The sequence below is a fragment of the Asterias rubens genome, chromosome 3 (genome assembly GCF_902459465.1).
Source record: "Asterias rubens chromosome 3, eAstRub1.3, whole genome shotgun sequence".
Lineage (NCBI taxonomy): Eukaryota > Metazoa > Echinodermata > Asteroidea > Forcipulatida > Asteriidae > Asterias > Asterias rubens.
Window position 1 is genome coordinate 2,231,191 of NC_047064.1, and position 19,136 is coordinate 2,250,326.

The 19,136-nt window shown below is 37.2% G+C and overlaps 1 protein-coding gene across 1 annotated transcript; it reads right to left on the minus strand.

The window, feature by feature from the left end:
• Positions 1 to 1,103: 1,103 nt before the first annotated feature.
• On the minus strand, positions 1,104 to 18,269 carry LOC117288178 (mothers against decapentaplegic homolog 2-like). Its single transcript, XM_033768912.1, has 5 exons — positions 17,966 to 18,269; positions 14,603 to 14,677; positions 13,622 to 13,837; positions 8,997 to 9,134; positions 1,104 to 3,317 (listed from the first exon to the last, which is right to left on the minus strand). The coding sequence occupies exons 1-5, from the start codon at positions 18,213 to 18,215 to the stop codon at positions 3,049 to 3,051; spliced, it is 948 nt and encodes a 315-aa protein (XP_033624803.1). The 5' UTR covers positions 18,216 to 18,269; the 3' UTR covers positions 1,104 to 3,048.
• Positions 18,270 to 19,136: the final 867 nt, after the last annotated feature.

Sequence of the window (19,136 nt, forward strand, 5' to 3'; positions counted from 1 at the left end):
AACCGACTGAGCTCAAATTTTCACAGGTTTGTTATTTTATGCATCTGTTGAGATACACCAAGTGAGAAGACTGGTCTTGAGAATTACCAATAGTGTCCAGAGTCTTTAAACAAAAACAGTTATTTTTTATTTTGATTTATGTCTTCCAATTTATACAAATGCATTGCCATTCTGATCATTACATTCTGAAAGTGCAATTAACAACCTTATAGCACTGAGCCGTTGATACAAATTCAAATTTGAAGTAATAAAACAATTTCACAAACTTTTTCAATCAATCCAAATCATGTATCATACCAACACGTTTAGGAAACTTGCACTGAAGGGTGGTGCACAAGTTTCTTGGTGTACTTTCTTTAGTCAACACCATGCCCTTAAGTTAAAGACACTGGACACTATTGGTAATTGTCAAAGACTAGTCTTCACAGTTGGTGTATCTCAACATATGAATAAAATAACAAACCTGTGAAAATTTGAGCTCAGTCGGTCATCGAAGTTGTGAGATATTAATGAAAGAAAAAAACACCCTTGTCGCACCATGGTCACACGAAGTTGTGTGCTTTCAGATGCTTGATTTCGAGACCTCAAATTCTAAATCTGAGGTCTCGAAATCAAATTCGTGGAAAATTGCTTCTTTCTCAAAAACTATGTCACTTCAGAGGGAGCTGTTTCTCACAATGTTTTATAGTATCAACAGCTCCCCAATTCTCGTTACCGAGTAAGGTTTTATGCTAATAATTATTTTGAGTAATTACCAATAGTGTCCACTGCCTTGAATTAGTAATATGAAAATAAGTTTCTGATAAACTATTGACCTTTTAAACTAGTAACTTTAAAGGAACACGTTGCCTTGGATCGAACGAGTTGGTCTATAAAAAGCATTTGTAACCGTGTTTTATAAAATGCATATGGTTGGAAAGATGTTTTAAAAGTAGAATACAAGATCCACACAAATTTGCCTCGAAATTGCGTGGTTTTCCTTTTACTGTGCGAACTAACACGGTCGGCCATTTATGGGAGTCAAAAATTTGACTCCCATAAATGGCCGACCGTGTTAGTCGACGAGGTAAAAGGAAAAACGTGCATCTTTCTACCCATATGCATTTTATAAAAAACAGTTACACATGCTTTTCAAAGACCAACTCCACCGGTCCAAGGCAACGTGTTCCTTTAAATTTAATCCCAGTTCAAACTCATTTGATAATTTTAGGATGAATACAAATAAAGAATACATACATGTAGATATTTAACTAAACAACGCTCGTCAGGGTTCTATCAAGGTTTTTCTCAAAACTGTGGTTCATTCTAGACACAACTTTTGGTTATTATCTTGGTTTTAAAATCCCTTCTATGCAATCTGGAGCTTTCTATGGTTTTGTCTTGATTTTTTTTGTGAAATTTGTATTGTTAATATTTGTTTTACAAAAAGTTGCGCGTTTCTGAACACAATTCGCGCGTTTTGGCCCGCTAGCTTTTGCATGGACAGAACCCTGCTTTATGAGCAGTTTGATGGAGCATCAGTTTCAAATTTGTTTCTTTTAACAGACCTTGTGTGACAACCCATGCCAAAACCAGTCACTTCTTAGGAATATTGATATGGAATTTAAAGTTCAAAAAATTGTTTTAAAATTGCCTGATGTTTCGAGTCGACCATAGCAGAGTCTCTTTCGCGAAAGTTAAATTCGAGAAAGACTCTGTGAGGGTCGAAACGTCAAGCCATTTACTAATTTGTGCATTCGATCCTCTTGGTTGATAAGCTGTTTGCAACCATAGAAATGAAAGTAACTTCAAACAGCTGTAACATGACACCATTGTGATGTTATGTCATTCTTTGTTGAGAAAGGCCCAAACTGAAGGTGCTATTTGAAAGCTCCTTTATAGTTATTCTTATCTAATTAATGAGCAAATAAACCCAGTTTTGTTTTTAAGCGGGAATGTCTGGTTTTGACATAAAGCGTTACATATCAGCTTAAACCTGTAGGAACAGAAACTTTTGATAACATATAAATCAAGATGGATGGCAAGAGAAAAGGAGCAAGGTGCACAATTGTAAAGCTTTTTATCACAAAAATGCTTAGAACAGAATAAACCTGCTTAGCAAAAGAAATCTTTTAGAACTTTTGCCCAGGTAATTTCATATAATTATATGAAGGCTAGGTTTTTTTAGAATAAACACAAGCATGACTAATCATAGGACTTGAGACGATTAAAGTTCCGTAACATAGAAGTTGGGAAGCATTGAAACCATCCTTAGTTAGGACGAGTTACTTGACCTAATGTATATCGAGATAAGATTATTCCTAGCATTTGGTGAAATTGGCTGCTGAATAATTGTTCATCTTCTTTTTACTGTTTCAAGTGCTAATCACTTTTGAGGGCGGTGCTAATATCAATACCAGAATTTGAACTTCAAATGATGAAAATGAAAGCGACGATTGAGCGTTGTTTTGTCATGTTTCTTCTTTCCCAACTCGCTTACATTTTTTAAACAACAATACTTAATTTTAAAGGTGGGTTATTTATGTTGGCCTTCAGAGAAAGGACATTACTTTCTATGATAAAGTGGAATCCTTAAACGAATAATTCTACAAAGTTGATCAATTTTAATGATATACAGTTAAGCAAACATAATACTTTGGAGCTGCAATGCGAATAGAATTATTTTTTTAAGTTATAAGAATTTGAAAAAGCCATTCCTATACTTCTTTGAAGCAGAAAAATTGTATTAAATTTCTATTGACTGTTCAACTAACAGCAGCTTACTAAGTTTACTACTGTCGTAAGTTTAAAAAATGTAAACTTTACTTTAGTAAAATACATTTGTTTGGGCTTTTGTATGTTTATTTACATGTTTTGTGTTCACCACAACCCACTGAGGTTTTTGTGCTGTAGAAGCATTGTACAGAAGCATGCACTATGTACACTATACACCTTAAACAATGATAAACTTTTACAATGTACATTCAAATAGGCTTTGGCTTTTAGTGTGGCCCGCACTAAAGAGTTTGTATATACATATACACACAAAAAATCAACAACAAAAAGCTCTCAAGAACTGCTGGAGCACTTTTCATTTGGTGATGACATTTGGCGCAAGACTCTATCCAACCACTGCAAAGGTCCGTTCAAATGTACTTCAATCCAGCACGGTGTACTTGTGACTGTTTGCCGTCGGTAATCGACCCCCCAGCCCTTGACGAAGCTCATACGGATTGTACAGACGTGTGTTAACTGGTAGACTGCCTCAAATCCCTGGCTTACGGACTGCGACAGCTGTGCAGCAAATTCTCTGTTGTCAAAGATCTTTAAGTTGCAACCTTAAATGGACGAGATTGAAAGAAAGAAAACTTGGTGGTTAGGAGATAAGAAAGCTGTGGAAGTGTTGCAAGAGGTGTCTGTCTGTCTGATACACATAGTGGCATATTGCTGATAAATGTACGTACAGCTGATGAGCATGTGTTCTTAACATCACACTGGTTCTAGTTCACTTGTGATGACATGGGATTTACACCCTGGTGAAAATGCCTAGATTTGTAGTCGACCTACACTGTATACATAAAGAACTAGGCCAAATTTCATGAGGCTGTGAACCAAAGAAAACTGCTTATAAAACAGAAGAGCCTTTTCAGGACCATTTTAAGGGAGCAATGCATGTGATGTGTTTTTGAATGTCTTTTAATGTCACAGCGTCACTCTGGGGAAAATTAATGGGATAGGGCAAATGACTATGCTGCATTATACATGTAAGCACAATTTGGGGTGTGGCACCAGTCACAAGACTATTGCCTATAATCAGTTTGGTTAGTAATCTTTTTCTGCTGAGCAAGATTTTACTGTGCTAATCAGAAGTGCTTTCAAATAGTCCACGGTCCTGGTGCCCCTTCATATTGTTTCAATGGTCTGGTCATAGATTTTTATAAAGGTCTGGTCATAGATCAGACATGCCAACCTCTGGGATCACAAAACTGTATTCTGAAACCCCAAAACCTGTATTTTGCATCAAAAACCTGTATTTTATTTTTAAACACGCGTAAACGTAGTTTTAAGCCCCGAGACGGGCAAAAAAAAAGAAAGTGTGAAGGCCATTAAGTTATCAAACAGCCTAATTAAACCAGTTAATTAAAACAAAAAAATAAAAAAATAAAATATTTAAAAATTGGGCAGAGGTTTCCCTACGGGTGGTTAACCCAATGCAGCAGGTTTTGTATGAAAAAAAGATATTGATAAATCATATCTTCAATTAATTAAATATCATTTTCTTTGTCAAAAGAAGACAAGTACAAAACAAAACCAATTTTATTTCAATGAAGAAGGGAAAAAAAAAAAACACATCCCAAAAAGTTTCGTTTGTTGTATTTGGGGGCATAGTTCTTAAATTTATTTTATACAAATCTCGCTTCAGGCGCGCTATATCTTTTGTCTTTATTTTGGCAAAAAATTCTTTTGCAAACTCGATTCGTCCGTTCACAAAACGACCAATACCATATAAGGGCATTTGACAACAGCGCCCTCTGTTGTTCAATGAATTGTGTTAGACTGGTTCCCTGTGAAATCGATACATCAGATAAACTGGCGTGTAGTATGCAATGCAGGTTTGTAATTGTGCTACTAGCGTGCGTGCAATGATGGATGCGAGGGAATCTCCGTTGCGCTCGCTCGATGTGTGGTGAAAGTTGAATAAAGAATACCCCCGTGGAGTTCACTGGATAATCATTATCGGCCGTAAGTAGTCGGCCGAAAACTTATTTGTGTCAATAAAAAAATATTGAACTTGAGTTAAAAAAGGGCACGACGGCCAACTGGGATAAAATTGTATTTTTGCGGTGGCGATGCTCAAAACCGTATTTTTTTTGCAAAACCCGTATACCCGTATTTTTTACAAAAACCCGTACGAAATACGGGAAAAACGTACTAGTTGGCATGTCTGATAGATCGGTAAATGCTCTGAAAATACATTATCATAAATTATCATAAAGCATTGCAACTTTGAGAAAGTTTTGACAACATTTCTCCCCTATTAAAAAAAAAAAAAAAAAGATTTGTACACGAGTCGTTTCTTAGATTTCTATAGGTTGGTGTCCATTCACCAATGCGACCATTGATGTGGATAGTACCTCACTAAATGTGGATAGATTCTATGTTTTTGTGAAAATACAGCGACAGTCTCTCAACATGTAGACAACAGCTGAAACTTTCAAATGTTACTTAAATTGTATCTTTCTTTTTAATTGATTCTATAAATACACAATATGTTGACAAAAAAAACAATCTATGATCACAACCTTCAAGCGAGCAGCTCAAGGGCTGGCACTTCGACTGTATGACAAGCTTTGATTTCAATAGCAAGTGACTCGCTTTCATATGAAATCAATTACGACATCCTCTGAGGTACTGGGGGATTATCTTGACGAGGGTACAACACAAATAACAATTAATGTCATCCTTAAATGGATGGGGTTCCTTCAGATCAAGACATCACTCCGTCATTTCTGGAGTGACATCTCAAACTCGAGTCCATCAATTATTATACTGGCCTAATGACTTGTTTTAGAAAGGGCAATGGCACCAAGGCGCTTCTCCTTGGTAAAAGGCATCTCTATGAGGAATTAGTAACTTTCTATTGGAACATTTCAAGGGGGCACTAAGGCAATGACCAGGGGCAACTGCCTCTAGTTGCTCACTTGCATTAATGACAAAAAAAAAGACTCTTTATAAGCTCTGTCAAAATATTGAGAACCCAACAACCTCTTTTCAGATGCACCTTTCTTTTCAAAAGTGTTCCATAGTTTTTAAGATCTTCTGATGGAAGTGCACTTTGAAAAATAAAAATGGACTTTCCCTCTTTAAGAAGAAATTCCATGTCTTCAAAGCGTCAATAACTTCTTTCACTTCCTGCAATATTTTAAGCAGTCAACTAGAAATTGCATCATTTTACATAATATGCAAAGTGATGAAATTATTATTGATATCATTGAAAATTGTGTTTTGAAGTCTATTAAACATTTCACTACTGTAATCTTTATGAGAGATGACTACGCTTTGTAGTCTGTATTTTTGTAATATCATTCAGTTTATTTTATTGGAGCCAAAAATCCTATCGTGGCAGGATGAACGAATTAACTTTGGAAATGAACAGACCAGTCAACAAACAACTGTACACTGTGGTTTACCAGCGTGAAGATGTACTAAAGCTCCCTGGTGGAGTCAATGTGAATACATCTCTTCAAAGAAAACCATTGCAAAAGTTAGAACATGAAATAAAACCCCAGGAAATTCATGGGGAATTCTAACCAATGTTCATATCACACGTGTTTTTATCCGCGACCTTCAGACTTTTTTCCTTTTCAATTTGAGCTTTTTTTTTTTTCTGTAGGTATTTCTCTGCATTTTGAAGGAAGCATGGCTCTGGCCATACTCCTAATATGGTAACTGAGTAGGGATAATATTAATCCTTTAAATGTGTGAGTTTTGTTTCGTATTTAAATCATCTTTTTATTGGAGATTTTAATGCTGTAATGTTTAGGGCTCATTGAATTGGATAGTGTATGTAGCCAGCCTGCCCTCATATTGACCTTTTGCCTTTCACTGCAAGTGCCTGGGTTTTGCTTTTTGTATTATATGTTGATCAGCTCAAGTCCAGGCATGCCAGGAGATCAATTTTCATTTTAGACAACATTTTAGTGATTGCTCGCCCTTTTATTTTTTTATAGAGCAGGCCTCCTTCCCATGCCTCTCTACATAATGTCCATTTCTAAGCACTTCCCAATGACGGCTGGAATTTGTGCAACTCTGGAATTTTAAACCTTTTTCACCACATCATAGGCTAACAGTCTCCTTTCCATACCTATATAATGTACATTAATCCCATTTCTAAAGCACTTCTAAACAATGTCTAACCATGGACAAATATTTTTGGGAAGTGAAAATGTCTGCGCACTTCCGAGCAGTATCCAACCTCTGGACTTTAAAAGCCTCTTTTTGACCACCACATTATAAGCCAACAACCTCATTTATTGCATTTCTAAAGCACTTTCAAACAATGGCTAACCATGGGCAATTATTTTGTCACTCTGGACTTTTTAAAACCTCTTTCTGGACCACATCATTAGCAAATATTTTGTCACTCTGGACTTCAAAAGACTTTTTCTCCACCACATCATAAGCTTGTAGCCTCCTTCCCATGCTTCTTTAATTCCATTTCTAAAGCACTTCCAAACAACGGCTAACCACGGACAAATATTTTGCGGACAAATATTTTGTCACTCTAGACTTTTTAAAAGCGTCTTTCTGGACCACATCATTAGCAAACTGTCATGGTTACACTACGGGGAAGTGAAAATGTCTACCCACTTCTGAGCAGTATCACTCTGAACTTTTAAAACCTCTTTCTGGACGGCATTATTTGCCAACAACTTCCTTCCCATACGTCTTCATTTCTAAAGCACTTTTAAACAATGTGTGACCATGAACACATATTTTTGTCACTCTGGACTTTCTAAAGTCTCTTTTTGACAACATCATAAAACTAACCGCCTCCATCCAATGCTTCTTCCATACTTCTTCGTTTATTGCATTTCTAAAGCACTTCCAAACAACGGCTAACCACGGACAAATATTTTGCGGACAAATATTTTGTCACTCTAGACTTTTTAAAAGCGTCTTTCTGGACCACATCATTAGCAAACTGTCATGGTTACACTACGGGGAAGTGAAAATGTCTACCCACTTCTGAGCAGTATCACTCTGAACTTTTAAAACCTCTTTCTGGACGGCATTATTTGCCAACAACTTCCTTCCCATACGTCTTCATTTCTAAAGCACTTTTAAACAATGTGTGACCATGAACACATATTTTGGACACTTTGGGACTTTTTAAATCCCCTTTCTGGAATACATCATTAGCAAATATTTTGTCACTCTGGACTTCAAAGCCTCTACGTTGAATTTCTTAAGCACTTCCGAACACAGCTAACCACCATAATGGACAAATATTTTTGCCACTCTGGACTTTTTAAAAGCCTCTTTCTGGACCACATCATTAGTAAACTGTCATGGTTACACCACGGGGAAGTGAAAATGTCTGCCCACTTCTGAGCAGTATCCTGAAGAGGAGGAACTGCTGATCAAATGGCAGGATATCCTGATAGAAGTCACATGAATAGGATTGTAATGGCTGGCTAGAAGGCGTCAGGTTAAGGGCATGTAGGGATCATGCAAATAATCAAACCAGTTGGACAAACAACGCTTTAATGACGCAATAGACACATAGGGATCACGCAAATAGTCAAACTAATGGGACAAACAACGCTTTAACGTCGCTATAGACACATGAATAGGATTGTAATGGCTGGCTAGAAGGCATCAGGTTTGGGGCAAAGAGGGATCACGCAAATAATCAAACCAGTTGGACAAACAACGCTTTAATGTCACTATAGACACAGGAATAGGATTGTAATGGCTGGTTAGAAGGCATCAGGTTTGGGGCAAAGAGGGATCACGCAAATAATCAAACCAGTTGGACAAACAACGCTTTAATGTCGCTATAGACACATGAATAGGATTGTAATGGCTGGTTAGAAGGCGTCAGGTTTGGGGCAAAGAGGGATCACGCAAATAATCAAACCAGTGAGACAAACCACTCTTAAAGACACATGGCTGATGGGGGCTGAATAGCAATTAAATGCTAGTGACCCCAACGTAGTTAGGATTTAATGATCTCGGGGAATTTTTTTAGAGTGACGCGATGACATTAAAAAACATTCAAAAACACATCTCATGCAAAGCACTTAAAATGGTCCTGAAAAGACTATTGCACCTTGTTTGCTGTTTATGTACATGTTGCTTTAGTTTTTACAATCATGTTTGATGTGTATGTGCCGCGAGCAAGTTTTTTTGTGCAGTTTTACAGTTTCGATGACTTTGGGTTCAGACTCAAAAACGGATAACTCAGACCCCCAGACTTGACTATTTGACAAGACTCAGACTGCATTTCTCACCTGGTGGTATTTTACAGACGGTAGCAGGATGCCAGCCATATCTCACGTTGCAAATAGGACTCTGTACAAATATGCTGCTATCACTTAGGCACTCGGCAAAAACTTCCCCTCCAATGTAGTATAACCTCACACCTTTACCTACAGAAGAAAGCAAAACATTTTTTGGGTTAAGTTTTATATATTTTCGAATGAGCTGCAAGAAACAGGTTGCATTTATAAAAAGTCAGGCCTGATGCTTTGCCATTTAACTAGCAAGGGCACCGAGGCGATTCTCCTTGGTAAAACATCAATGAGAAATTTGTCGTCCCCCTTCAACAAAGAGAAAACACTTTGGTGCCCTTGCCCTTGTACATCAGGTTTGTACACCTGTTTGTGTACACATGGTACAGTGTTGAGTTATCTATCAGTTGCTTTATAGAACAAAACATGGTATTTAATTTCAACCAAACTTGACCCTTTTTTCACAACAAGAAGCATTTTTATCCATCATCCCCAAACCCTTTAAAGGCAGTGGACACTATTGGTAATTGTCAGAGACTAGTCTTCACAGTTGGTGTATCTCAACATATGCATAAAATAACAAACCTGTGAAAATTTGAGCTCAATTGGTCATCGAACTTACGAGATAATAATGAAAAAGAAAAAAAACTCTTGAAGAAAGTTGTGTGCTTTCTTATGCTTGATTTTGAGACCTCAAATTCTAAACTTGAGCTCTTGAAATCAAATTCGTGGAAAATTACTTCGTTCTCGAAAACTACGTCACTTCAGAGGGAGCTGTTTCTCACAATGTTTTATACCATCAACCTCTCCCCATTACTCATAATCAAGTAAGGTTTTATGATGATAAATATTTTGAGTAATTACCAATAGTGTCCACTGCCTTTAACTGAAGAGTTCACTACTCTCCAGTCAGCGAACTAACTGCATTACACAGCCCCCTATCACTCGAAGGTAGAAAAATTTCAATCAAGAAATGGGGAGATATTTCCCTGGAGGGAAACTCACTGAGGTTTCCTCCTATCATCTTTTTAAAATTCCCTCATGGTGGAATGAATGGCACTGACAGACAGACAGTTTCCAGGGAATATACAAGTATAAAGTACAAGTATAAATCCTTTGACTACGAACTAATGGTTTGTGTGTCTATTATGATCAGTAAGGGATGAACAATGTGGTACTGTTTTTGTTTTTTTCCTTTAGGGGGAGGGGGTTCCTTGTGTAAAGATTCACAAAGAAAAATATTTATTTTGTTTCAGCCATGTCGTCAAATTGTCCGAGCAATTTTACAGGCTTCCATGTGAGAAAGTTGATAAGGCAGAGAAAAAAGGGATGAGAGTCATTGCTGACAAAAAGGTCTGAAACTTTATTTCAAATCTTAGGAGGTACATGTACATTGAAATGATAGAAATGGCAAAATAGTACATTCAGAGTATCTACTGTGAACATTATCCTCAGTGCTACAGAATAACATCAAACAACCTAACTTTATCTTATTTGGGGGAAAAAATACAACCTTTTCTGTTAACCAGGCAGACTAAAAACTAATCTGAATTCAGACAGAAGTCTGAAATTTCTCATCCCTGGAATAACTCAAATTTCTGACCCAAAGCCAGTCAGTCAGAAGAATGAAATGTACTTTTTGCCATGAGAGCTTCAAGGACAGGGCAGTTGGTGGAAGTCAACATGCACAGCTGTCTGGTACCCACCAAATCCAGTTGACTCCCCCTGTATCAAATTAAATGTGATAGAATTTCCTGTTTTTGAAGCTCTTTCAAAGACTGGATGAAACAGATGGAGGAGTACCTGGTAAGTTTCTAGGATTTCACAAATTTGGTTTTTGTTTAGTCTGAGAAAAGCAGAAATCGGAAGATGTGGTTTTATTACACTAAGATACGCGTAGATCAAACACACATAAGAGCAGGGTATCAACTTAACTGGACTGAAGGTCCCAGGCCAGTGATTTTAATCCCAGGCCAGTGATTTTAATCCCAGGCCAGTGATTTTAGTGCCAGGCCAGTGATTTTAGCATCAGGCCGGTAAACTCTTGAAGACATGGACAAGTCTTGTGCGTTTTTTTAGGTCCGCTGTGTAATAACAGATGTTGACTTTGAGTCTGGTAGAAATCTTTCAATTGTGTTAAGTCGTGAAGCAAAGGCCTACTTTTAAAAAATAACCTACGAAAAATGAAATAAATCTACTATAAGTGCTTGCGAAATCTTAATCTGGTCCAGTGAAATGTTAACTCTTGGGCAGTAAATATTGTGAACTACAAGCGCGAGGTTTTTTGGATTTTCAGGCCCGATGCTTCAAAAGTGTAAAGGCAATAAGGGGTTTTCCCCTTTGTAAATGCACCTCTATATTGTGAGTACATGTACAATGCATGTTTTTTTTCTTCAAGTAAACAACATACCTGCTTGACCAATAACTTATGCTAACACCAGGTGATCGATCTTCCAACCTTGACTTAATTATATCATTAAGTCCTTAATCATACAACCTCGTTAGTTCCCCTTCCATGTATGATGGTGGTAACAGCTAATGACATTGGTATTGAGACATGAGTCCGCAACTAGACCCCAAAACAAACAAGTTGCCCTTGAATGAAAACTCTAATGAAAACTCCTAAAAACTTGACAGAACCCCAAGGGATTTTCACTTGAGTAATTAAGTCACTATGTAATTTAATTGATGTAATAATTTATTAGATTGGTTTTTGTCATCGTAGAATGCCGATTTAAAGGCAGTGGACACTATTGGTAATTACTCAAAATAATTATTAGCATAAAACCTTTCTTGGTGACGAGTAATGGGGAGAGGTTGATGGTATAAAACATTGTGAGAAGGCTCCCTCTGAGGTGCCATAGTTTTTGAGAAAGAAGTCATTTTCCACGAATTTGATTTCGAGACCTCAGATTTAGAACTTGAGGTCTCGAAATCAACCATCTAAACGCACACAACGTGGTGTGACAAGGATGTTTTTTTCTTTCATTATTATCTCGCAAGTTCGATGCCGATTGAGCTCAAATTTCCACAGGTTTGTTATTTTATGCATATGTTGAGTAACACCAAGTGAGAAGACTGGTTTTTGACAATTACCAATAGTGTCCAGTGTCTTTAATTCCAGGCCAGCGCAGTAACTGATGTGAGACAGTGTTTTCTTCCAACGCACTTTTGAACTTTTGGAATTCCTTGCCTGCATCCTGTTTCCCTGCTGACTATAATTTGTTCCAGTTCAAGCGAAATGTGAATGAGTTTCCTTTAAACTAACTCTCTGCGCCTTCTTTTTCTATCTCTTTCATGTAGCCTGCACCTTGTGTGACCTGAATCCAATTTCATAGAGCTGCTGTTAAAGCAGAAAATATTGTCTAAAAGTTGTTGCTGGAACCTTATTCTGGTAAGCATAGTTTGTTGTGCTTAACTGTTTTAATGCTTTAAAAGAAGCTTAAGAAAAGCCCTAATGTGCTTTGTGATGAGTGGCTTTCACTACAACAATTTTGTTGAAGTGTAAGCGTTATTCTGTAAATGTGTACAGTATATTCTTAACTTTTGTGCTCAAATTAAATGCAAGCCAAAGCAGACTGACATTTCCTGACTTCCAGTTGACATTCAGAAAGAACGTGTTATAAAATGGCAATTAATCACTTCTTATGATGATACTAGACGCCTCACAAAGTGTCCCATGTGTGTATAAATTATGAAAGGAGTAGTCATGCATGAGTCCAGCTCTTCCGTTCAGACGTGGAGCCTGGTTTGGTGTTTATGTAAGCCCCATGTAAACTGTGACGAGGATCCCTAAAGGGTCAGAGGGCGACTTAAAGAATCGCTGCAGACTCTCATGGAAAAACATTTCCTTGTGATTGTCTTTGAGAGAAACACAGTTGAAATTTGCAAAATGTGTTTTGGTGCCACTCCATTACCAGTGAGCTGCCCAGGTGAGGGCCCAAGTGAGGGCCCAAGTGATGGCCCATGTGATCCAAAAGTAGACAAAAATATGAGGTCTGTCATTTTTGTACATACATGTACACCTACTCATGTATGTCTTAATTTTTCAAGTCGCAACTCATTCTTTAATGCAGTAGAGACAAACTGATCAACACGCTCTTGAACCAACAGTGGGTTATTGAAAAGAGGTACACTCCGAAAGACTTTAAGAATGTAACCCACTTCCTTATGAGAACTTTTCTACAAATTGATCGGTGCTTTTTACATCCTTTAAAGGAACATTACAGAATTGGTAAGAAACAAAAAATCGTGAAGATCAAAGATTTACATAAAACTTCTGATGATGATGATAGTAGAAAACATCCCTTGAAATATTTCTGTCTGAAATTTCATATTTGATGAGAAATAAATAATCTAGTTTCCCGTTTGGAGTTTATCGCTCAGTGAGCGTTTAATTCATTTTTGTTTTGGCATCGATGCAATGCAAAATTTTTAATCGTTTTTTTCACTAATCTCTCGTGACCCAGATGGCTGATCGATCTCGAGCTTCTACAGGTTTGTCAGTTTATGTACATGGTATATGACCAGTAGATTACATAAAGTGCTTACACTGCCAGTAACTATTTTGCTACCAAAACCAATTCTGTAATGTTCCTTTAAGAATCATGCCACTAAGTTCCTACCTATGTGTCTTCTAGTCATTTCTATGGAGTGGTCTCTCTTGATATTTGACAGAAGACCTAGGCAGAATCTCTCCGAACTCGAGGGGTCTGTAAAACCGTCTATCGTCAGGGATGGCTGTGATGCGTGGAACATCTCACCAACACGCAGATTCTTCTCATAGTAAGCTATCGAGCACCAAAATGGTGGCTGTGTGTAAGATAGCTTTTGACCTGCATCTAATATGAAGAAGGAGCAGGAAGAGAAACCAGAATCAAATTATCATTAACTCTAGACAAGCTTGTTGCCTCCATATGTTTCTAATTAAGGATGTGTCTTAATGAGGGACTTCAGCCGCGGTTGTGGTCAGCGTGATGAAGTGCCAATCTTTAACAATAGTCTCCGCCACATCCAAATTCAATCAATTCAGACACACTTTTAAAGGTATTGGACATATTTGGTAATTACTAAAAAGTATAGCCAATATGAGTATAAAAACTTACTTGGTAATGAGTAATAGAGAGCCTTTGAGAGTAAAAACGTTGCGAGACAACAACCCCCTTTAAATTAATGTAGTTTTTGAGACAGAGGTAAGTTCTCACTAAATTATTTGACTCTGAGAAAGACTTCAGGCCTTAAGACTTTCTCAGGCATCTGGAAGTACACAAACTTGTGCAACAAGGGTGTTTTTATTTTGATTGTTTTCTAGAAACTTTGATGCCCAATTAAGCCCAAATTTTCACAGGTTTGTTATTTTATAAATATATGTTGGGATACACCAAGTGAGAATGCTGGTCTTTACTGACCAAAATAATGGTGTCAAGTGCCTTTGAGCTACACTGTCTGAAGTTGAAAAGCTTAAGTACACATTGTGAAACCTTTTCTTTATCACTGGGACAAAAGTATAATGCTCAACACCTAAAATAGATTTAGGCAAACAGGTCAAGTACATTTAGACCCAATTATTTTACAATGGGAATTTGGACAAAAGATTATTTCCTCACTTTGTGCGGTTGTTGTGTCGATGCTGGCTTCAGTTGTGTCCATCTCCTCATTGGGGTTACTCGGAGAATGGTTTTCTGTACAGAGAATAACGGAAACCAAAAGAAAATGTTTAAAGTCAAGGTACATCTTGGGTAATTACTCCACAAATTAAAGATCAGAAAAACCTAGTTGGCAAATAGCACTGGAAAGCTGTTGATCTAAATAAAACGCTGTTAGAAATGACCCCCTCTGAAATAATTTCAGAAAAAGATGTAATTTGTCACCCTAAAAATTGAATCTGAGAAAGGCTTCATACATTAAAGCCTTCTCAGGCATCTGAAAGCACCCAATTCAGCACAATGGGCGTTTTTCTTATTGAAACCTCTTTCAGTGCTGAAGCATACGTACGATCTTGTTTGTGTATTCCGAAGTACTCCGAAAGTGCAATAATCATACAATATGTAAAATCTATTTTATGTACTCGAAAAGTGTCCATAGTCATACACGTACAACCCATGATATACATGGTGTCACAGTGCGAGAGGCATTCATTCAAGTCAAGAAATACTATTGACTTTGGGATACCAGATGCAACACAATTTGGCAAGATACATTTTGCTTTGTGAGAAAAACCTCAAAAACTGGGAATTTTAAGTTAAAAACGCTGAAACAACCGGGCAGTGTAAGAATAAGTCTCAGCAGTGAAAAGGCACTTTGAAAAACATTGCCTTCATCGTCATCATGTCGCCTTCTCCCCTAGATGTGAAAGTACGACATCCTGACCAGATGTAGCCTTTCATCATTCAGGAACATGCTCATCAAATTTGAATCACACACACCCAGACTCTACTGCACTAACCTTGCTTGATGGCGCACCAATAAATCATTCAAGGCACTGAACACCTTTGGTAATTGTCAAAGACCAGTATTCTCACTTGGTATAAAAAAATAACAAATCTGTGAAAAGTTTGATTCGATTGGTCATCAAAGTTTCAAGAGAATAGTGAAAGAAAAAACACCTTTGTTGCACAAATTTATGTGCTTTCAGATATTTGAGTGAGATACTACCTCTTTCTCAAAACTACGTTTTAAAGCACTTCAGAGGGAGCCATATCTCACACTGCTCCATTGCTCCTTACCAAATAAGTTTTTATGCTAACAATTATTTTAAGTAATTACCAGTAGTGTCCAGTTCCTTTAATGTCACTCTACTGCTGCGCCATTGCTTTGTAAATTGACACTTTGGGGGGGAATTTTGTATTTGAATCATGCGTGATAATACGTTACAAATCACAAAAGAAAATTTACAGAATGTTTGTCTTGGTTTGACTTGGCCCCTACAGAGAAATTCTTTAGAAAGGAGAACAAACCGGATCCATAGAATTATGTACGTGCAAATTGCCTCACACACAAACTGCGCAGTTGAATGGTTTTAAATGGTTCCGGTCTCATATATTGTTACAATTACTCAGACCGTAATGATCAACCGACAAAACTCCTGGTAGATATTGTAATATAACACTTTTGGATACCTTATTCAGATATTTTCTTATTCTGGCATGAACTTGTGTGTGGTGGCACACCCATACACATTTCCATTATTTGGTCGCGCAGCAATGCCAGCAAATACAAGGGGTCTTAATAACTCTTCTACCCAAGCACTCCTTTTCTTTGTTTGCCATAACAAACCTTTATCTATAACCTATCAATCAATCCCACAAAGTTCAAACCCCAAGTGCACTCCAAAATATTTTCCAAATATTACCGGTGTCAACTTATGGTCAGGCTATAATAAACTGTGGAGATAAAATACAGATTTGGGTCACCAGACACCTGCTTGCATTGATGTTATGACTAAGTCAATATCTGTGATTGGCCGTCTAGACAATAAAGGGTCATGCCTTATGTCCTAATCCTATATTTAAAAAAGTACAAAATATTAAGTCTTAAATAAATCCTTTCTGTCTTCAATGACCTTCTACTATCCATGTAATACATTACACATGTGATACATAGTAAATGTGAACATGTATATTTCAAACGTTATTATATTATTTTCGTACAAATTCGAGTTTTGGACAAATACTAAATGAGTTCTAATTGCCTTTTTCAATTAGTTTTTATCTGTATTGACCTAGTATAGGCCTACCTACTACATTGCCTTGACATCACCACGTTGGGACACTGTACAGAAGCGTATATTTAGTTTGAACTCATGAAGGGAAGGAATTGTAAGAATAAGTCTGCTGTGAATGTAGGCCTATGACAAAGAGTCACACCCATAGTATTTCATCAGAGTTGATCTAAAAATATTTTTTCTACAGTGCAGAACATGGCACAGGCACTGGGCATAGAGATTTAGTGAAAGTTAGTTTGCCCCAAACAGGGATTAAGCCATTCCTTGGTAAGGGACTACAACAAGAAAACATGTAAGATGAAAAATAACTTTGCTGTATTTTATCATGATGGCTGGATGGGAATTTGCCAACAAACCTCAAATAAATGTAAAAATTAAAGGTGATAACATTCAGAGTGCTGAATTACTTTCCCACAATAAAACTAAAGCAAAATGCCGGGCTATTTCAATCACCTAATCACGTGACGCCTGGGGGGAGGAAGGTCGGAGGGCGGCTGCTTGCCCACCAATTTCAATTTCAGGCCTGCTGATACTTCTGCAAGGAGGCAACGAAGGTGATTGCTTCAATGCCCCTTTTGTAATTGCCTTGCCCTTCTTGGTGCCCTGGAAATGCTATAACAGTGGAGATTAACAATTTCCTCATAAAATCATAGGGTGCCCTTTACCAAGGAGAAAATGATGTGATCATGTTTGTGCCCTTGCCCTTTCAAAGCGATGTTGTACAGGGCTGCCCAATTACCATAATATTAATAAATAATAAACAAGGGCGTAACTATATCTATTCTAAAAGTTTACACAGCACACTGCACAGTCTGGTGCACGTGCTGTGGAGTACATGTATAGACCCAGTATTAATTAGTAACCCGGACACTACTCTTTTTGTGGACATCTGCAGTCATACTACTGCATAATGTAAAACATTTTGTTGAAGGGGTACTGCTTTCCAGTGAGTTTAATATATAATGTAACCATGTAATTTTATGTTGTTAAATAAATTATAATAATAGAAATAACATAGTATTAGATAACAGAACAGAACAATTAACAAAGTCATAATAAGTTGTCATATTTATTAAAAGTTAAATAATCAACCTTTGCAGTTTGGTTATGAAAGTAACTGAAAGAAACACTTCATGTTCATATGTTATTAAAGACTAAGTCATGTTTGTCAACAAAACGTATACTTTTAATCTCTTGTTCACGATTCAATTGTTGTCTGGTGTATTGAATGTCATTGTGAACTCACCTTGCGTCATTTCGCTGCTGGTCGGTTTCCGCTTTTTGAACCCAAATGGCATCCTGCACCGACAACAATCCCCCAAAAACCCCAGTGTTCCTCCGTCTAGAAAACCCTGGAATATCTCGATCACCTCTCGAGTCCAAGCCGCACATGGAATGCCATCAAAATCTGCCTGCAAGTTCGGGATACGATGTGATGTTGTTGAACTGGAAACTGGATTGTTGATGTGACTCAAAATGTCTACCGCATCACACATGCACGACGATAGCAGCAGCCGACAACGTGTGTACAGTAATCGCGGTCCAGCCAATTATTTTGCATGATGTAAAACTGTCTAGACTGTTTGAGATCACATGATCTTGTACATACCAGACACTACAAATATTTCAACTGTGTAGTTGGTGTCATTTTGTGTTGCATTATAATTGTAGTTTTGTTATCTTATTAATCAAATATTAAATTTGCCAACTATTTAAATTCATTTTTTTATTAAAAATGTTCAAATGATGAACAATACAACTCATCATGAGATTTATTTACGACGAAATAAATAAAAAGTAAACAATAACACGTTCTACACGTTCCGATATCTTACGCACACATTAGTTTGATTTATGCAAATAAACCGTTATTTCCGCTAAGCGGATTCCACAAAATCGTTTCATGGAGTGACGTCAGTACTGCCGAGCATTGCAATGCGCCGCGAACTTTTCAGGTCATGTTGATTCTGATTGTAAACAAAAGGATGTTTAGAAGGGGAAAAAATGTTTTTATTGAAATTTGTTGAAATTACCTTGGTGGATTGTTTGCATGGAGCAATACTCTAGTTTATTGCTCCATGATTTGTTGACATCTCTGATTCTCAAACTTTCGTTACCGTTTTGCATTAAAAGTAAAAGTAATAGTAATTATACTATAAATAGAGATGTTTTCAGCACAAAAATACCTCTGAAATAGGGGCCGATCAGAAAAAAATTGTAATGTCAGTGCAGGTTGGGCGATGATCGGAGCATGATCGGAGTTACCCGCCTGTGTAAATAAATAGGGCCTAAATAACTTTAAACTTTTGGCAAGAAAAACATCCACCAATGTCCAATGAGAGTTACTTAAAAACTTGAACAATATCAATAACTGTTTTTTAATACGGCCTTCTTTCTTCAAAAAAGACGAGAGCAAA